This window comes from Xenopus laevis, chromosome 2S (assembly GCF_017654675.1).
Source record: "Xenopus laevis strain J_2021 chromosome 2S, Xenopus_laevis_v10.1, whole genome shotgun sequence".
Taxonomy (NCBI): Eukaryota; Metazoa; Chordata; class Amphibia; order Anura; family Pipidae; genus Xenopus; species Xenopus laevis.
This window is the reverse complement of record NC_054374.1, coordinates 113,077,175-113,095,860: the sequence shown is the minus strand read 5'-3', so window position 1 is coordinate 113,095,860 and position 18,686 is coordinate 113,077,175. Positions and strand designations below refer to the sequence as shown.

The following is an 18,686-nucleotide window of genomic DNA, read 5'->3' as shown; positions in this document are numbered from 1 at the left end:
TAGAATCAGTTAATTTGAGCTTCTGACAAAAGGATTCTAGTATATGCAAGGAAGGGTGCAATGTGCAAGGGTGCAAAGTGTTCTGTTACACTTGTATAACTCATACTATGTTCAATAGATATAGCAGAACTACAATTCAAAGCATCTCCAGTCAACACAATTTTAGATCAGCAGAAGCTAATGAAACACATATTGTATTTTATTATTTTTACCATTGCAGTTCTTCCCCAAGTTTCTTCGAGGCATCGTCTGGAAGCACTTCATACATATCATCTTCTTCAAGCTTTTGCTTGTGACCAAGAATAAATAATGGATTAAGCCACCTGGGAAAAAAATACAAAACAATTAACTTAGCCATCCTGCTATGGCTGAAACAATTCATAGTTTACAGTTTTATAGCTAATTAAAGTTTCAAACATATAAGAAGTGCAAATGTTGGGGAAATAAATATTTTAGTATAAGAAAGCATCTAAAAGTAGTTGGGGAAGTGAGCTGTGACAATGTCAAATTCAAAAAGACATAACTGCTCAAAAATGGATGAGTGGCCCTGATGTGAAAATTATTTTCTGCCACCAGCGATTCACAGTAATGTAAAAAATGATTTGTATAAATTTGGTACATACTTTGGGGGTTATGTAATAAACACCACTAGTAACTAATCAGCAGGTAGCATTTATTGGTCAGCTATTTAATAGCAAGCACCTTACTGGTTGCTATGGATTACTGCACCTGGGAAAACTTTTTTTAAGTTTAATTTAAGAAGGGGAATTGCCTCTTGTGACAAAGAGCTCGGTCCCAGTAGGCTGGCTGTATATGATGGGAGGTTTATAGCACCCGGCCTGAGGTATTGGCTCCAGTATAAGACAAGCTAGGACCCTGGCCAAGGAAAACCAGTAAGCTGTCCAATTGGTCCACAGGTGGGTGTTTAAGGGAGCCTGGCTTTGCAGTGGGTGTTGGACTGGGTGAGTCAGAGTGAAGCTCTAAACACACACTGTGATTTTGAACAAACCGTGTATGCTATTGGGACTGCCTTGTGATAGCAGTAAGGAGTTGTTATTGCTTTCTATAAAACTAAAAAGCGGTGAGGTTTTCTCTTATTGTTGAATGTTATACCACAGAACTTGTGACTATTTAAGTTTGTTTGGTTTGAACAATAAACCCCAGGCAGGAGCCTGACCATTTTGTTGCAAACCTAAGACTCCTGTCTTCTCTGTAAGAACTGTTTTACCTGAGCCCTACCCGCTGTTATGAGCTATTCCCCACACTCTAAATGACTTTCAGGAAAGTGTTAAGAACTGTAGAATTGTACACTAAAATTGCATGGAATCCATCAGGACTCCCCAGTTCAAATAATTTCAAATAATAAATAATTTTCTGGCACCTCTACAAGCTTAGCAGGTGCCCTAAAGCCATAATTTTTGGACTATCAAGCCCTCCTGAAAGATTTTCAAGGTCCTATAAGTAAAGGGGAGCTACACTGATCTTATTGGACCATTTTTAATCAATTTGGACTTTTTTATTTTTTTGTTAGATTGATGTCCATTCACTAATAATTGAATTGCTTTTTTTTCCACGAATCAATGGAAGGTGCGCTGATCCTATAGGACAATTTTTAAACCAGAAATTATTTTTTTAAAGGGGACCCGTCACCCAAAAAAATTATTCAAAATCCTATTTTATCACATTAGTCAAGCAAAATGAACTTTAATTACACTGTAAAAATTATTTGAATCTTGTTTCCTTCAGTCTGGGAATTCGTAATTATAACAAGCAGGCAGCAGCCATTTTGTGGACACTGTTTTTAAGGAAAGCTTTGCATCATCCAGAATCTTGTTTGTGCACCAGAATGGGGGACCCGATGTCCATTCCCATGCCCTGGTTACACAATTAAATGGTAAAGAGAAAGGGGGAATATGTGGAGAGCAGTGACATTTAGGAAGTGCTGAATGGAAAGTGAAAGTAATTGTCTGCCCCGCCTCTATGCCCATGGCATAGAGGAGGGGCAGACAATATTTGATTGACATCTGAGATGTTTAAATGAGCTTACAACAGCTACGAATGCTTAAATAAAAAATAGAAATTGGATTTCATGCTTAATTTGAAAAGGACTTTTATTATACAGATTTTTGTGTCTGGGTGACGGGTCCACTTTAAATCAGAATTTTAGAGGTTTTATGATTTTTTTTATTGCTATGAATTTCAAGGTATTTGTATTTGTATTTTTTTTTGGATCACTCTGCTCTTTTTTTCCATTCGTACCTTTTTCAATGACCATTGGGTTTTAGAGTTTGTGAGCTTAGTTGTGGTTTCAAAAACCTATAAAACCACTAAAATCTAACATCTTATAAATAAGCCTCCAATTGTCCAAAAAACTTGAATTTTTAAAGGATTTAGAGGTATTCATATTTTTTGGGGGGAGGATCATTCAGCACATTTTCTTTCCTTAGTGCTATTAAATCTGGATATTTTGATATATTTCATGACATTCATGGTTTTAGAGAAAGTGAGTTTAGTTGTGGTTTTAAAAACCTCTAAACCCACTAAAATGAGAATGTTGATAAATAGGAGTTATGGAGTTTATCATAGTTAAGACTGACAAAAACAGATTTGTTGCCTCTTGAGGAGACGAGCTCTTAAGCAGAAAGCATTTTTCAAGCAAGCTACGGTAATGGCCTCATTCCAATATTATTTTGTCTTTCAAACATGAAAAATAATATTTCTGTTTGCTCTGCATGATTTCCTGTGTATCAATGTTCCTAGAGTTACTCATGACCAATTGGCCATTCTTCTGTATTTGTTTGGATGTTGACAGTTGTGTGCAAATAATATTTTCAGTCAAAAAGGAAGCAGGTTTCCTGGAAATATGCTGTTTTAATTGTTCAGTGTTCTTATGCTGATTCAATGAGAACTTCCTAATCATAGCCAACAAAATTCTGTAAAAACAAATTTATTCTTCCTTAATTTCATGTATCTGGTATATATGTACACTTAAAAGTTTCATTTTTTTGCTTCAACTTGAAAGACTGCCTAAAGCTGCAAGTAAATATGCATTATGTATGCATAACTGGCTGCTTCGAGCAGCATCATAAAAAGAGGCCTGCCCATGCGTGCTGACATCATAAATTCAACAGTAACACACCAGTGTCATCACAAATAAGAAATGTAACATGGCTACAGCTCAGAATCAGGTGATTCATGTGACATTTATACCTTTCCCATGAACATGTCCCGACACTATCACATGAATTATGTTACAACTTTGGCTAATGTTTTTCTGCTGGAGACATCTAGGGGCATATTTATCATGCTTTGTGAAACTAAATTCGCCGGAAACAGTGTGTAAAATAAATGGTGACGGTATGTGTAATTTTATGTCAAGCAAATGCCAGATTTCACAACATTATTTAAAATTGCTTCTGGCAGAAGTCACAAAAAAAAAAAAAAACGCATACAAATCTTTATGCCATTTTTTACACAGCAAAGTATGCCTATGTGCGGTGTATTATCCTGCAGTTTTTTTTACCATGCATAATAAATATGCCCCTTAATGTTAACATCCCAACATGTATCCTGGGTATGAGTGTTTCCAGTTTTTTTTTTAAGTTACTAAAACTTTTCTTATATATTGCAGCATGTTCTCATTACTTAATATTTCTATTTATTATGACCTACTGTTATTCTCTCAAAACTCCACATACTTTTTATGCCCCAAATAATTTTAATAATATAGTCATCTATGGTAAAGCCTCACTTTGTACAGAATCTATTTTGTCACAGGAAAAAACTGCCATGACTTATATTAAATTGTTTGTTTTATTGTTTTTATGAGCTACACTGGGAAAAGGTCAAAATTTAGCAAACTATTTTGCCCTTTCAATTCCAGCATTTATTCCACACCCTTTTTGCCAAGCAAATTTGCAAATATTTGTGTTTCTATTATTTAATGGGTATCTGTACCTTTCCTTTTGACTTGAGTTCATTCACATGGAACTAAATGGAACATTGTAGAAGAGGTGAATAAACACTGAACTTCGAAAATAAATATAAATGCTTGTAAAATTAAATATGTTTAAAATAACACGCAGAAAACTCTTCCTATTGTGCTTCACTTAGCAATTACTTATAGACTGTTATTGTACGTCTACCAGAATATATTTCTTTCTCATTTCTCGTCAATTCATTTAGCACACCCAGGGTAGTGTTAAAAACTCTAATGTTCATAATGCGTGGGACATGTTACAGAAAGACTAGATAAGTGGTCGTTCTGTAATTTAGATCACAATTCCTTAAAGGGGTTGTTCACACTTCCAAAAAGTTTTTTTTCAGTCCAGTTGTTTTCAGATTGCTCAGAAACAGAGACTTGATTCAATTTTTTTCAATGTCTTCTTTTTTTAGTTTTTCCAAAACTGAAGTTTAATGTTCCTCACTCAGATCAGTAATCCAGGTGCAGAATTTAAACTGTTACAATTTTCTACATTGATATATTGATTTTTCAGCAGCATCTGTGGAATAGCAGTGATAATTCTATCAATTATAACACATCTTTAACGGAAAACTATACCCCCAAAATGAATACTTGAGTAACAGTTTATATCAAATTAAGTGGCATATTAAAAAATCTTATCAAACTGGAACATATATTTAAGTAAATTTTGCTCTTTTACATCTCTTACCTTGAACCACCATTTCATGATGGTCTGTGTGCTGCATCAGAGATCACCTGACCAGAAATACAATAAATCTAACTGTAACAGGAAGAAGTGTGGGAAGCAAAACACAGAACTCTGTCTGTTAATTGGCTCATGTGACCTAACAAGTATAGTTTGTTTGGTATGTTCGTGTGCACCGTGAATCATAAGATCCCAGGGGGCTGCCCTTATTTTTTAAAATGGCAATTTTCTATTCATGATTACCCAATGGCACATACAAGTAAAAAAGTATATTATTATGAAAATGGTTTATTTACATGAAGCAGGGTTTTACATATGAGCTGTTTTAAGCAATATAATTTTATAGAGACCTACATTGTTTGCGGGGTATAGTTTTCCTTTAATGAAATGGGGGAGGGGGTTGCACAGCAGGGCCAAAGAAAAGAAATGTACCCCCTTCCCCCCGAGCTGCTTCAGAAAGACATAATAACGTGAAAAACAAATAGAAAATAGAAAGTTATTGAAAATGGGCCTTTACTTCTGGTGAAATATCTGAAAACAACTGAACTGAACAACCATCACTATTTATCATGCTGTAGAAAAAAAAGCTTTCAAAAACTGGAGAGAAACATTACTGGTGAGCAATTAGATTTCAACAGTTAGAAAACCAAAACAAAGACTTGATTGGTTGATATGAGCATCATCCCCCATAATGTTTTAGTCCACTTTTTACACCGAATGATTAAAAAAAAACCTAAGTCTTATACACAGGGCCATCGGGGAGGCACAGAGGGTACAGTGGCACTGGGCCCAGGCCTAAAGGGTATCCCAGCTCTTTCTGGGCCCCTCTTGACAGCATGCACGCAGAACCAGAAGTCCAGAAGCGCAGATGTCCCGAAGCCCAAAGATCCTTTAGAAATGATCTGTTATCTACTGTGTATCCTGTCTTTGAATGGCTGCCCCCATTGCTACATAGCAGCTTGTTTATATAAACTATAATAAACACAACAGTTTTACCAGTTCAGGGCAACAGTATATTATATTTTACTTTCTTTAAAACACTTTTAGTTTTTGGTGTTACTGTTCCTTTAAGTATTCACCTGCAAGTCATGTGACAACTGAATGTGAGAATTTTTATTTATATCTGATGCAAAATTTTTGGCAAATTAGGGTTTGGATCCAGTTCAGTATTCAGCTGAACATAGATGTAAAGGATTTGGCAATTCCAAAAAGCATGGACATCCTTTCTTAGGGTAGAACTACACAGACAATTTCCCCGCGATTGTGCCGGATCCGTCGCGATGCGCCAATATGCAGGGGTCAAGTTGGATAGACGGGAAACAAGGTAAGAAATACAAATGTTGGATGGTGTCGCAGCATTCATCCGAAACGACTACCAGACGCAGCATGTCGCATCGGACAAACGCTGCAACACCATCCGACGATGCTGTTGCTTACCTTGTTTTCCGTTGCATCCATCTGCGTTTTGGCACAATCGTGGGGAGATAGTCCGTGTAGTTCTACCCTAAAAATTTACTTTTAGTAGCATGTAGTTAACTGTATTCTGAGACAATCTGCAATTGTGTTTTTGAAATATTTTTTTTATTTTTGTTCTATAGCTCCAAAGCTTAGAATTTAAACTACTACTTTTTAGCAGTTTTTATGACTTTATGACAGTATTTTAACTGCCACATGCAGTTGAACTCAGGAGTATTACGCCAAATATGCATAAGAATACCAAACTATTATATACTGTCATACAGACAAAACAAAATATATATAAAGTGAATATGAATTTTAATAGCCGACAAATGTATCTGCAAGACAAAGACATTCTCTGCATTTTTGTGGCTAAAATACTCCAGAAAGTAAGGTAAACCCACAAAACTGTATATTTCAAAGGGATTGTTCACCTCTGAGTTAACTTTAAGGGGCCGATTCACTAACTTCGAGTGAAGGATTCGAAGTTAAAAAACGTTGAATTTCGAAGTTTTTTTTGGGCTACTTCGACCATCGAATGGGCTACTTCGACCTTCGACTACAACTACGACTTCGTATCGAAGGATTCAAACTAAAAATCATTCGACTATTCAACCATTCGATAGTCGAAGTACTGTCTCTTTAAAAAAAACTTCGACCCCCTAGTTCGGCATCTAAAAGCTACCGAAGTCAATGTTAGCCTATGGGGAAGGTTGAAAATGTGAATCAACAGTGCTATAATTGCACTTCTTAAAAGTACAAAAGTGAAATTCAAATTTTTATTCTTATTTGTGCAAATTGTTTTTTTCTTTTTTTTTTTTTTACATTTCCCCCTATTTGTTTTATATACGGTAATGCCCGCTACCCACAATGGAAGGGCATTTTTATGGGTAGCAACAATTACATCTACATTACAAGAAGGCAAGTGCCTATTTTTTTGCATATTGCATATTGCACATTGCTATCCCATCTCAACCTGTCAGTTAGAGTTTCTAATGCTAACAGACTACTGCTGCACAAATATGGCAGCCCCCTTATAGGGAAAAAGGGGGTAAGAAAGGTAATGTAAAAGCATCAGGCAGATACTTTTATGGCAAAATTATAAATAGCAATCAAAGATAATGTTATGATAGATATTAAAAAAGTTTATTTTCAGGTATCAGTATCTCTTTAAAGGGGTTGTTCATCCTTAAATAAACTTTTAGTATGATGCAGAGCATGCTATTCTGAGACAATTAGCAATTGGTTTTCATTTTTTATTATTTATGGTTTTTGAGTTATTTAGCTTTTTATTCAACAGCTCTCCAGGTATATAAGCAATCTGGTTGCTAGGGTCCAAATTACCCTAACAACCATGCATTAATATGAATAAGAGACTGGAATATGAATAGGAGAGGACATGAATATAAAGATAAGTAATAAAATGTAGCAATAACAATAAATTTGTAACCTTACAGAGCATTTGTTTTATAGATGGGGTTACTGCCCAAGTGTGAATTAGCCCAGTTAACATTTGATATATTGCCCTAAACAGACATCCAGGAAGCAGCCTAAATGGCTACTCTCCAGAGTAAATCTCTTGCTATTTGTAAACAGAGTCTGTTTTCATGTAATGCACAATGTCTTTGTAGTGGCGCTTTTTTTAGGCATCCTCTAGTCTACAGAAAAAAATCAACTACTACATTTACACATAGATTAAACTGTATGATTAAACATTATCGGAAACCTGTGTTACTCAACCAAATTATAGCAAAAGTACTGACTTTTTAATTGGTTCTACTGACCTATTTTTGACAAAATTTGTGTCTATAAATAAATACATTGTATTAAACATTATTTTATATATATAAATCATAAAAAGTGCAAACACAATTATTAACACTCAAGAGTTTTGGTACTGAATTTTATATATATATATATATATATATATATATATATATATATATATATATATATATATATATATATATATATTTATATTATATTATATTGTATGATACTGAAAACAAAAAGGTAAGAGAAGACCACACCCAAAGTGTAAACAATAGTTTCAAAACTTGGTGAAAGGTACTTACGAGAGGTTCCAACTATCTATATCAAAATAAACTTGGTGCCACTGCTATCTGAGCAGCTCTCTCACGAGACTACTTGATTGCAGTATTTTACTCTGAAGTTTATAGTGAATTGAAATTACCAATGATTAGTTTTCCCATGTAATAACTTTCATGGATATGCAGTAAAGAATTGGTTGCTGTGATCATATAGCACAAACAATGTCGGACTGGCCCACCGAGATACCAGGAAAACTCCTGGTGGGCCCAGGTGTCAGAGGGCCCTCATGCTGCTAAACTTTTGGTTTATTTCATGCCCATTCCCTATTTCTATGAGAACAAAGAGGCTAAATAGATGGAATAATTGATTATAGTATAAAGAAAACAAACTAGGAGAATAGAGGTTGATTGAGGAGATTAAGAATATTAGTACCGAGAGTGGACCCTGGTCTAAGGTTTTTGGGTGGGCCCCTGGTGTCCCAGTCTGACACTGAGCACAAACTACAAACCGTATTTAGAAACATACTTGCAACATTATCAATGTGTTTATACAAGGTGACGCAAACAGGAAAAAAAATTGACTTTTATAAACAAGAGATTTAAATATCATGTAAAAAAAACAGTTATGTACAAGAGAGTAGGAGGAGGCAGCAAGTGGAGCAGAAACATACATCTACTGTAAATTCCATTATAATCCAAACAGTGCAGCTAACTCTGCCTGGAGATGTGTAGGTTACCAAACAATACCCAGGCACATATGTATTTGATGACCATTTATTTTGTGAATCCAAATTATTTATTAGAAATGGTATGTACCACTGTGTGCACTAACTCATTCCACCAGTAATTTTACCCAAGGGAAGGCACCAGTCAATGCGGATGATAAGTAAGATCATCAGTGATGAAAACTGACTGTAAGGCTTTTTCTGTCTTTGCTGCCTTAATTCACCCCACTAGCTTCAATATGTTATTTAAGAGAGAAGGAAAGGTACGGAATCATTTTATTGCCAATAGATTAGCTGCAATAGTGCAAGCTAGAATACTATATTTATTCTGTAGAATGTTTTACCACACCTGAGTAAAAAGCTCTAGAAGCTCTCTGTCTGTTTAGGATAGCAGCTGCAGTATTAGCTTGGTGTGACATCACTTCCTGCCTGAGTCTCACTTATAGCTCTGGGCTCAGATTACAGCAGAGAAGGGGGGGGAGAGGAGCAAACTGAGCATGCTCACGCCTGGGGCAAGGAGGTTTAAGATGAAGGTAAGAAGTCTGATACAGAAGCACAATAGAAGGAAAGAAATGCTGTGTTTCTTTGGAGAGAGCAGCATTACTTTGAGAGTTTACTGGTGTATATATAGGTGGACCTTTCTGATAAAGCTTACTTAGTTTTAACCCTTCCTTTTCCTTTAATGGAATGGTGTAAAAAATATGACATAATTTAGGGATGAAAAAACACAGCTGTATATGTAATAAGTTTACATTACATATTTCTAAACAATTGCGTGATGATGGACTCTGTAGACAGAGCTGTATAAGTACACTGTCTATACAAGATCCCTATCCTTGTGTTTGTGTAAATCTTCTCATTATGGTCGCACACACTACTCACTCTCAGACAATAAGACTACAGCACACATGCTATTTGACCAGGTGGAACTCAAGGATAATGGAACAGTGTATAGTTTAATTTGTTTGTACAATGAATGCTGTTAATGCAAAAAAAAAAAAAACATTCTGAAGTTCATATACAAGTGTGCTGCTTTTGTGGCAGGTGGGTGGACAGATGTCCATGAAGACATTACGTTTAAAAATACAGAATAATCTTTTTTAAGGGTGAATAGTATGAATTGTTTAATTTTCCAACAATACAGTATGTTCACAAATATTTTTGTTTTCCATTTCATGCCGAATCTTCCAAAAAAGAATCATCCAAATACCAAACTAAAACTGAACAAAAATTTACACATTCCAATTTTAGCAGAATCAACTATTTTTCATCATCTGTTGCCTTCAGTCTGGGATTTTAATAATAAGCCTAAAAATAAGTATAATTAGCTATTATTATATTTAGGGCTGGCAAGTTCTATGGTTATTTGTATACAGTATGTATTGCTATTGAAAGCAGTGTTTGTCTGCCCCTCTATTCTCTGCCCTGGTGGCTCTGGCTTTTGAAACCGTGTAACACAAACCAAAAAATTAACAGCCAGGAATTAAGCAAATTCTTTTAATAGCAAATTCATTTATAAATAAATTGTAAAGCACTAACATTTTTTCTAAATTCATAGTGGAAAGTTGCTTATCGTCTTTTATTTTATTAGGCAAAAAAAAATTTTTTTTGGTTGACATGGCTGCTGCATCATCTGAAATAAAGCACTCAATAGCATATTCAATATGAATCCAAGGACAGCACAATTACTGTATGTGGATAAGCTATGTTTCCCCATGTGGAGAAAGAAGAGTCGACTGAACTAGCACCACCACCACCCCAGGGTAAACACACATACATGGGAAGCATTATCTGATAGGAGTATTTAGATTGCCAATGCTTTCCTGAGCACAGCGTCAGTCAAAACATCCCATGTACAGTAGTCTTATACAATTTCAAATGGAGAAATACTGTCCAACACACATCCACAATTGGCTTTTAATTAAGTAGTGACAAGCAACATTTTTCACCAGGTAATTCCCATAGACTCCAATGTGTCCAATTTGTTGCACATCAAAAAAAAATTGTCGCTTATTGACTTCAATGCAGTTGGCAATTTTTTTGCTGTTTCATGAATTTACAGCAAAGTGAAACAGGTCAGGAAAACTTGGACATTGTGTCTAAATTATCTACTGAAATGTTTTTAATTCCCAAAGTGAATTCTAAGGGCAGATACAGGAAAACTGTAAGGGAAACCATAGCATGCCAACCTTTGTTCTGTTACTGTATGACAATGCTTCACAGAGCTGTTTGCAGACCTAAAGGAAAACTATAGCCCCAAAATGAATACTTAAAGCGGACCTGTCACCTACACATAAAAAGCTGTATAATGAAAGTCCTTTGCAAATTAAAAATGGAACACAAATTCTGTTTTTCATTAAAAAAACAATTAAAGGTGTTTAAATATCTGAGTAGTCAATCAAATATTATCTGCCCTACCTCTATGCCTGAGGCATACAGGTGGAGCAGTCAATTACTTTCGCTTTCCATTCAGCAATTCCTACATGTCACTGCACTCCCCACATTTCCCCTTTCCTCCTCAGTCTTAATAATTATGTAGGGCACTGCACATGGGCATTAGGTCCCTATTCTGTTGCATACAAAAGATTTTGGGGTGATACACAATTGTCTTAATAAGTGTCCACAAAATGGCTTGCTGTGACTGTGTAATTCCAGAACAGTGTAATATAGTGTAAGTGTAGAGTTTATTTTGCTCAACTAACATGATAGAAAATAATTTGGAATTATTTATTATGGTGACAGGTCCGCAAATGACAGTTTATATCATATTAAGTGGCATATTAAATCATTGTACCAAACTATATATATATATATATATATATATATATATTATATATGCATTTTTATATATATATATATATATATATATTAAATATTGCCCTTTTAATTTCTATGATACGTTGTATAAATACAATTATCCTTCAATGTTCAAGACCCTTAAAGTGGACCTGTCACCCAGACACAAAAATCTGTATAATAAAAGTCCTTTTCAAATTAAACATGAAATCCAATTTAAATTTTTTATTAAAGCATTCATAGTGTTGTAAGCTCATTTAAAAATCTCAGCTGTCAATCAAATATTGTCTGCCACTCCTCTATGCCAGTGGCATAGAGGCGGGGCAGACAATTACTTTCACTTTCCATTCAGAACTTCCTAGATGTCACTGCTCTCCACACATTCCCCCGTTCTCTTTACCATTTAATTGTGTAGCCAGGGCATGGGGATGGACATCGGGTCCCCCATTCTGGTGCACAAATAAGATTCTGAGATGATACAAGGCTTGTCTTGATAACAATGTCCACAACATGGCTGCTGCCTGCTTGCTATAATTTTGAAATCCCAGACTGAAGGAAGCAAGATTCAAATAATTTATATAGTGTAATTAAAGTTTATTTTGCTTGACTAATGTGATAAAATAGGATTTTGAATAATTTTTTTGGGTGACGGGTCCCCTTTAAATCACTTCCAGAGAAATGGAGCCTTCACAATATTCCATCGATGAATCTATACATTTAGTTAAAATGACACTTTTACCAAAACTCACCTTTTCTGGAAACTAACAGTGCCTATACTGATGAGAGCCCTACACTAATTTGAGCGCCATATCATCTGCTTTGTCTGGGGTGGCAAATTTTCCAGATTAAGTAAATACACAATGTGTCGCCCAAGGAATCACAGAGGTTTGGGCTTGCCTAACCTCCAGAATTGTTTCTCCTCCTACTCTCCAGCAGCCTTAGTTTGGTGTTTATCTTCCAGCAGACCCTCTCAAGCCAGTCCTTGCCTTCAGTTAACCCTAAAGATTTGGAACTCTTATAACCAACCTTTAGCATTACTCTCTAATTATACACTTGCAGCTCCTCTACTGGACAAACCTTTCCTTCCCCTGGGAAAACTCTGGAACTTTTCATTGGTGGTCACAAAAACATTTATGCTATTAGTTATTTATTCTGAGAATGTGGATCCTATGCTGCACAAGATTTTACTGAATTACATTCATTACTCCATGTGGAACAGTTTTGCCTGTCCCAACTTTTACACTTTGTCAATTTCCAATGGGGCCTACAACAGCAAAAGGATAAATCAGAAATACCCTTTGGAAGTTAATCCGTGTCCTAAGCTCCTCTGAATTGTTTTCTTTCTATATAGTGACTTGTATATACGAATTCCCCCTTAGGGAATTGACTTATGCAGCCACTTGGCATTCAGATTTGCAAAGTGAGCTACGAGAATTGGCAAACTATCTGGATGACTGTTAAGTAATTCACATGTAATGCTTCACTTGTGTAAACTAACTATAAACTTCTTCTCAGATGGTATTCAGTTCCAGCACGCATAGCTAAATTTGGCCCACGGCTGACCCAAGATGTTTTTGCTGTTGCGGCCATAAAGGCACCATGTTTCATGTGTGGTGGTTGTCTCCTTATGTTCAGAGATACTGGATCATGGTTTACACTATTTATTCATCATTCATTATATCATTTTTATTTCTTATAGTTTTTTATAGTCTTTTACTACTGACTCTTCCCAGATTTCAAATGGGGCTCTCTGAGGCTACAACTTTATTGAAATTGCTACTTTTTACTACTTATCATCCAATTCAGCCTCTCCCCTAATCATTTTCCATTCTCTCATTCAAACCACTGTCTGGTTATTAAGATATTTTGAACCCTAGCAATTATATCTGCTGAAATTCCAAACTAGAGAGCTCCTAAACATAAAGCTAAACAATTGAAAAACCACAGAAATTAATAAGTGAAGACCAATTGCAAAAAGTATCAGGATGTCAAGTTCTACATCATATAAATAGTTACTTTTAATGTGAACAACCTCTTTAAAATAAATTACATTTATAGAAATAAGACAGATTAGTATTCTGACATCCAACCTATATAGTCCCAGATGTTTTTGAACACCCAGCCAAAGGGTGAGGGCTAGGACTTGTTTAACTGCAAATCCCTGCTTTGGGTGCTGGAAGTGCATGTAGTATTTTACCAACAGTTGTAGGGGGTGACCATGTACTATTTGAAATATTGTGTTAAAATACTTATTTTTACATTTCCTACTAACACAGCAACTAAAGTCAGAAGAGCTGCTTGTTGTTTTCTGTCATTCACAACATCTTAGACTCATTTGTACCACAAGAAGTACCACAAACACATGGAAAATGTTGATAAATCTTCAGAGTAAATGAGTTCCTAAATATTCTTTGGAGGTCAATGAGCAAGTTGAATGGAGCCGTGTTCTGAATTGAATGAGTCATTTAATTTTCTGCACCATCATATCTATCATTTTCAACCTGCTGCCAGGAACTTCTTTTCTTTGACATTTATTTTCCTGTTGTTCTGGAGGTCCCCATACCACAAACTTCTATGTTTGCTACTGTCTATGTTTTCATACTTGTACAGGAAAAAGTCAATGTGCACACTACCACACAAAATATATATTATAAAAACAAATTGTTCACCTGATACCAGTTATAAACCACAGAAATACAGAACCTGGATTGAGTGAGAGGATAGGGTTAATACAGGTACTTGCAGGGCCGCCATCAGGGGGGGACAGGGGGGACAAGCGTACCGGGCCCGGGCATGAAGGGGGGCCCGGCAGCGCTGCATTTTTTTGAAGATCCGGGCCCCCCTTACGAGCGCCCGAGCCGTACGTCTTGCCTCTTCAGTGCCGAATGCGGAAGTGCCGAGAAGCCGATGCGACGAAAAGACCCGAAGTCACGGAAAAAGCCGAAGTCCCGAAGTCACGAAGCGCCGAAAAGACCCGAAGTCACGAAAACAGCCGAAGCCGAAGTCCTGAAGCAGCGCAAAGACCCGAAGTCACGAAAACAGCCGAAGCCGAAGTCCTGAAGCGGTGAAAAGACCCGAAGTCACGAAAGGAGGCGAAGTTGAAGTACTGAAGCCATGAGTTCAATTCTACTGAACACCAGTTTGTGTTTTTTTTTTTTTTAATCCCCTGGCCACCAATGTATTATTTTAATATTCTATAGGCCCCTGCCACCAATCTTTTTTTTAAAACTTTTGTTTTTGGGGCCCCAATTTTTTTTTAACTCGTAAGGGGCCCCTTGCCACCATTGGTTTTTTTTGGGTTTTTTTTTTAAAAAAAAATTAATTTTCTTTTTGGTGGCCCCAAATTTTTTTAACTTGTAAGGGGGCCCCTGCCACCAGTTTTTTTTTTTTTTCAAAAAAAAATTATTTTTTTTTTAAATTTTTTTTGGGGCCCCAATTTGTTTTTAACTTGTAAGGGGGCCCCTGCCACCATTTTTTTTTTTTTTCAAAAAAATTTTTTTTTCTCCAAATTTTTTTTTGGGGCCCCAATTTGTTTTTAACTTATAAGGGGGCCCCTGCCGCCAATGTTTTTTTTTTTTTTCAAAAAAAAATTAATTTTTTTTCAAATTTTTTTTTGGGGCCCCAATTTGTTTTTAACTTATAAGGGGGCCCCTGCCGCCAATGTTTTTTTTTTTTTCATAAAAAAATTATTTTTTTTTCAAATTTTTTTTTGGGGCCCCAATTTGTTTTTAACTTATAAGGGGGCCCCTGCCGCCAATGTTTTTTTTTTTTTTCAAAAAAAAATTAATTTTTTTTCAAATTTTTTTTTGGGGCCCCAATTTGTTTTTAACTTATAAGGGGGCCCCTGCCGCCAATGTTTTTTTTTTTTCAAAAAAAAATTAATTTTTTTTCAAATTTTTTTTTTGGGGCCCCAATTTGTTTTTAACTTAGAAGGGGGCCCCTGCCACCAATGTTTGTTTATTTTTTAGTTTTTTTTACATTTTTTTTTGTTGGGGCCCCAAGTTTTTTTTAACAGGGGGCCCCTGCCACCAATGTTTTTAAAAAAAAAAAAATTTTAATTTTTTTTTTTTGGGGCCCCAATTTTTTTTATAAGGGGGCCCTGACCATCAATAGCTTTTTACAACTTGTGTGGGGGGGGGGTTACTTTTTTAGCGCTGATGTCTGTGTGGTCTTTTAACTGCGATGTGGGCGGGATATGGGGCGGAGCTTGGTCGTCAGTGTGGGCGGGGCCCAGGGGGCCCCAAAAATTTTGTTGTACGGGGCCCCGTGATTTCTAATGGCGGCCCTGGGTACTTGTGGCGCTGCAGTTGGCATACAAAGTATTCCAGGGGGGCTCAATAGCATATGGGCAATTTCCTTCACCCCAACAAATACTGAGCGAATGAGGCCGATTTTATAGGGATTCTGTCATGATTTTTATGATGTAGTTTATATTTCTAAATTACACTGTTTACACTGCAAATAATTCACTCTACAATATAAAATTTAATTCCTGAACCAGCAAGTGTATTTTTTTAGTTGTAATATTGGTGTAGGCAGCCATCTCAGGTCATTTTGTCTGGTCATGTGCTTTCAGAAAGAGCCAGCACTTTAGGATGGAACTGCTTTCTGGCAGGTTGTTGTTTCTCCTACTCAATGTAACTGAATGTGTCGCAGTGGGACCTGGATTTTACTATTGAGTGTTGTTCTTGGATCTACCAGGCAGCTGTTATATTGTGTTAGGGAGCTGTTATCTGGTTACCTTCCCATTGTTCTGTTGTTAGGCTGCTGGGGTGGAGGGGAGGGAGGGTGGTGATATCACTCCAACTTGCAGTACAGCCGTAAAGAGTGACTGAAGTTTATCAGAGCAAAAGTCACATGACTGGGGGCAGCTGGGAAACTGACAATATGTCTAGCCCTATTTCAGATATCAAAATTAAATATAAAAAAAATCTGTTTGCTCTTTTGAGAAACGGATTTCAGTGCAGAACTCTGCTGGAGCAGCACTATTAAGGGCAGAGACACACGTGGAGAGTCATTGCCTGGCAACAACTCACCTCTTCTTCGGGCGACTAGTCTCCCCGAACTGCCTCCCCGCCGGCTAGAATCTAAATCGCCTCGTGAGGCAACTTCGGGGTTTTAGATTCTAGTAGACGGGGAGGCAGTTCAGGGAGATTAGTCGCCCGAAGAAGAGGTGATTTGGCGATGGGCAACTAAATCTCCCCGAATCTTATCGTCTGTCTCTGCCCTAACTGATGTATTTTGAAAAAAAAAAAAATTTCTCATGACAGTATCCCTAAAACTGTCTCACACAGTCCCTGTTGAAATGATTAAACATGCAATGTTTCAGGTGCTGTGGCCCTACATGCCCAGCTATTCACGTGAGACCTTGCTGCCCTGGTACCCTCAAGTCTATTAGGGTCAGGCCACACGAGCAGATTCGGGGAGATTAGTCGCCCCATCGACAAATCTCCTCTTCTTCGGGGCGCCATTCTCCCCCAACTGCCTTCCCCTGCCCTCCGCCGGCTAAAATGAAAATCGCCTGGGGCAAGCCACACGCAGCGCTTTGTTTTCTGAAGTTGCCTCACAAGGAAACTTCGGGCGACTTCAGAAAATGAAGCAGCGCGTGCACCTTGCTGCAGGCAATTTTCATTCTAGCCGAGGAGATTTGTCGTTGGGGCAACTAATCTCCCCAAATCTGCTGTTGTGGCCAGACCATTAGGGCCCATTAGCAGAGCCCCTGCATTACATTCCTGACAGGGTACATGGCATTGGCTCTACTACTCGCTTATACAAGTGACAGCAGGTCCAGGCAGGAAAGCGAGGGAGAAGCAGCAGTAAGTAGCACACGCTACACGCTCCCTAAGCTCTCCTCTACATAAGCAAATAAAAGGTGAGTGAATATGCAAAGGTTACAGTAGACAAAGTAAGGGCACGAAAGAAAGTGCACCGAGCCTGCCAGCCGTGGCTGTATATTAGTTCCAGCCATTATCACGAGTGTTCCTTATTACATTCAAATGTCTACGCCACATGACAGATACAGCAGCGCCACAAGGATCACTACGCGTGACATTAGCAACAGGATGCGGCGCAGCTTCCCTTACCAGAAGAAGAGTTTGGAGCAGAAGTTAGCATTCTGCGCGGGGTTCGCTTTTCCTCCCTGCTTCGGCACCGGCTGCATTCTCTTTGCTTTAGAGTAATCCACTACACATGAGGGGAGCCAGGCACAGAGCCCAGAGAAGCGCTAACAGCCCCCGTCACCCACTCAACACTTCCACTGCCCCAGCGCTCAGGAACAGCAGTAACACAAGGCTTTACCCACCACGGCTCCGCCTACCCTTGCATGCTACAATCTGGTTGGCTGTCGGCTTCTTGCTGCTCTGCTTATACAGTAGTGCCTCTTCGCGTCAGAGGAGATTGGTTAGTAGGCGGGGCGTGGTTTGTTTAAAGACTCAGTGCCATGTGGGCCCGGACACAAGTTTACAGAATTGTTGATTGTAGAAGGTCAGTTTCTCTGTCCGTAGTTCGTTCGTTATAAACTAAAAAGCACATGTGCTTCGGCAGCAATTTTGTACAAGTCAAATCAACCTGAACTGCTTTTACATGTGTTCCAGTTTTAGACTATCGTGTCCCTTTTAGCAACGTCATCTTCAATCGGTAATAGCAGCAGCTCAATCAAGGGCTTTAGTTTGAAACTGCACACACACGCTGATTGGAAATGTAAGGGTAGGACTCCACGAACAATTTTGTCGCGATCCGACACTCTGCGACAAAAATAAGGTAAAGGTGGCCATACATGGGCCGATAAAAGCTGCCGACAGACCGAGTCGGCAGCTTATTGGCCCGTGTATGGGGCCCCCCGACGGGCTTCCCCGATCGAGATCTGGCCGAAAATTGGGCAGATCTCGATCAGATGGGACAAAAAATCCCATCGGATCGCGGCCGCATCTGTTCGTTGATGCGGTCCCGCGATCCGACCGCCCGTTCCCATTTGTTACCTCAAGGTG

The 18,686-nt window shown here is 37.8% G+C and overlaps 1 protein-coding gene across 2 annotated transcripts in view; it reads right to left on the bottom strand.

Moving 5' to 3' along the window:
- LOC108709757 (ATP-binding cassette sub-family C member 4-like) overlaps nt 1-18,040 on the bottom strand; it is a 141,749-nt gene extending 123,709 nt beyond the window's left edge. The window contains exons 1-2 of one of the 2 annotated variants that reach the window (XM_041584291.1): nt 17,784-18,040; nt 213-323 (exon numbers count right to left, since the gene is read on the bottom strand). In XM_041584291.1, the coding sequence (XP_041440225.1) occupies nt 213-323; nt 17,784-17,860 (188 nt within the window). In that variant the 5' untranslated portion in view covers nt 17,861-18,040. Of the gene's footprint in view, nt 1-212; nt 324-17,783 lie in introns of those variants that run through there. The other variant, XM_041584292.1, reaches the window with a different exon arrangement.
- Nucleotides 18,041-18,686: the final 646 nt, after the last annotated feature.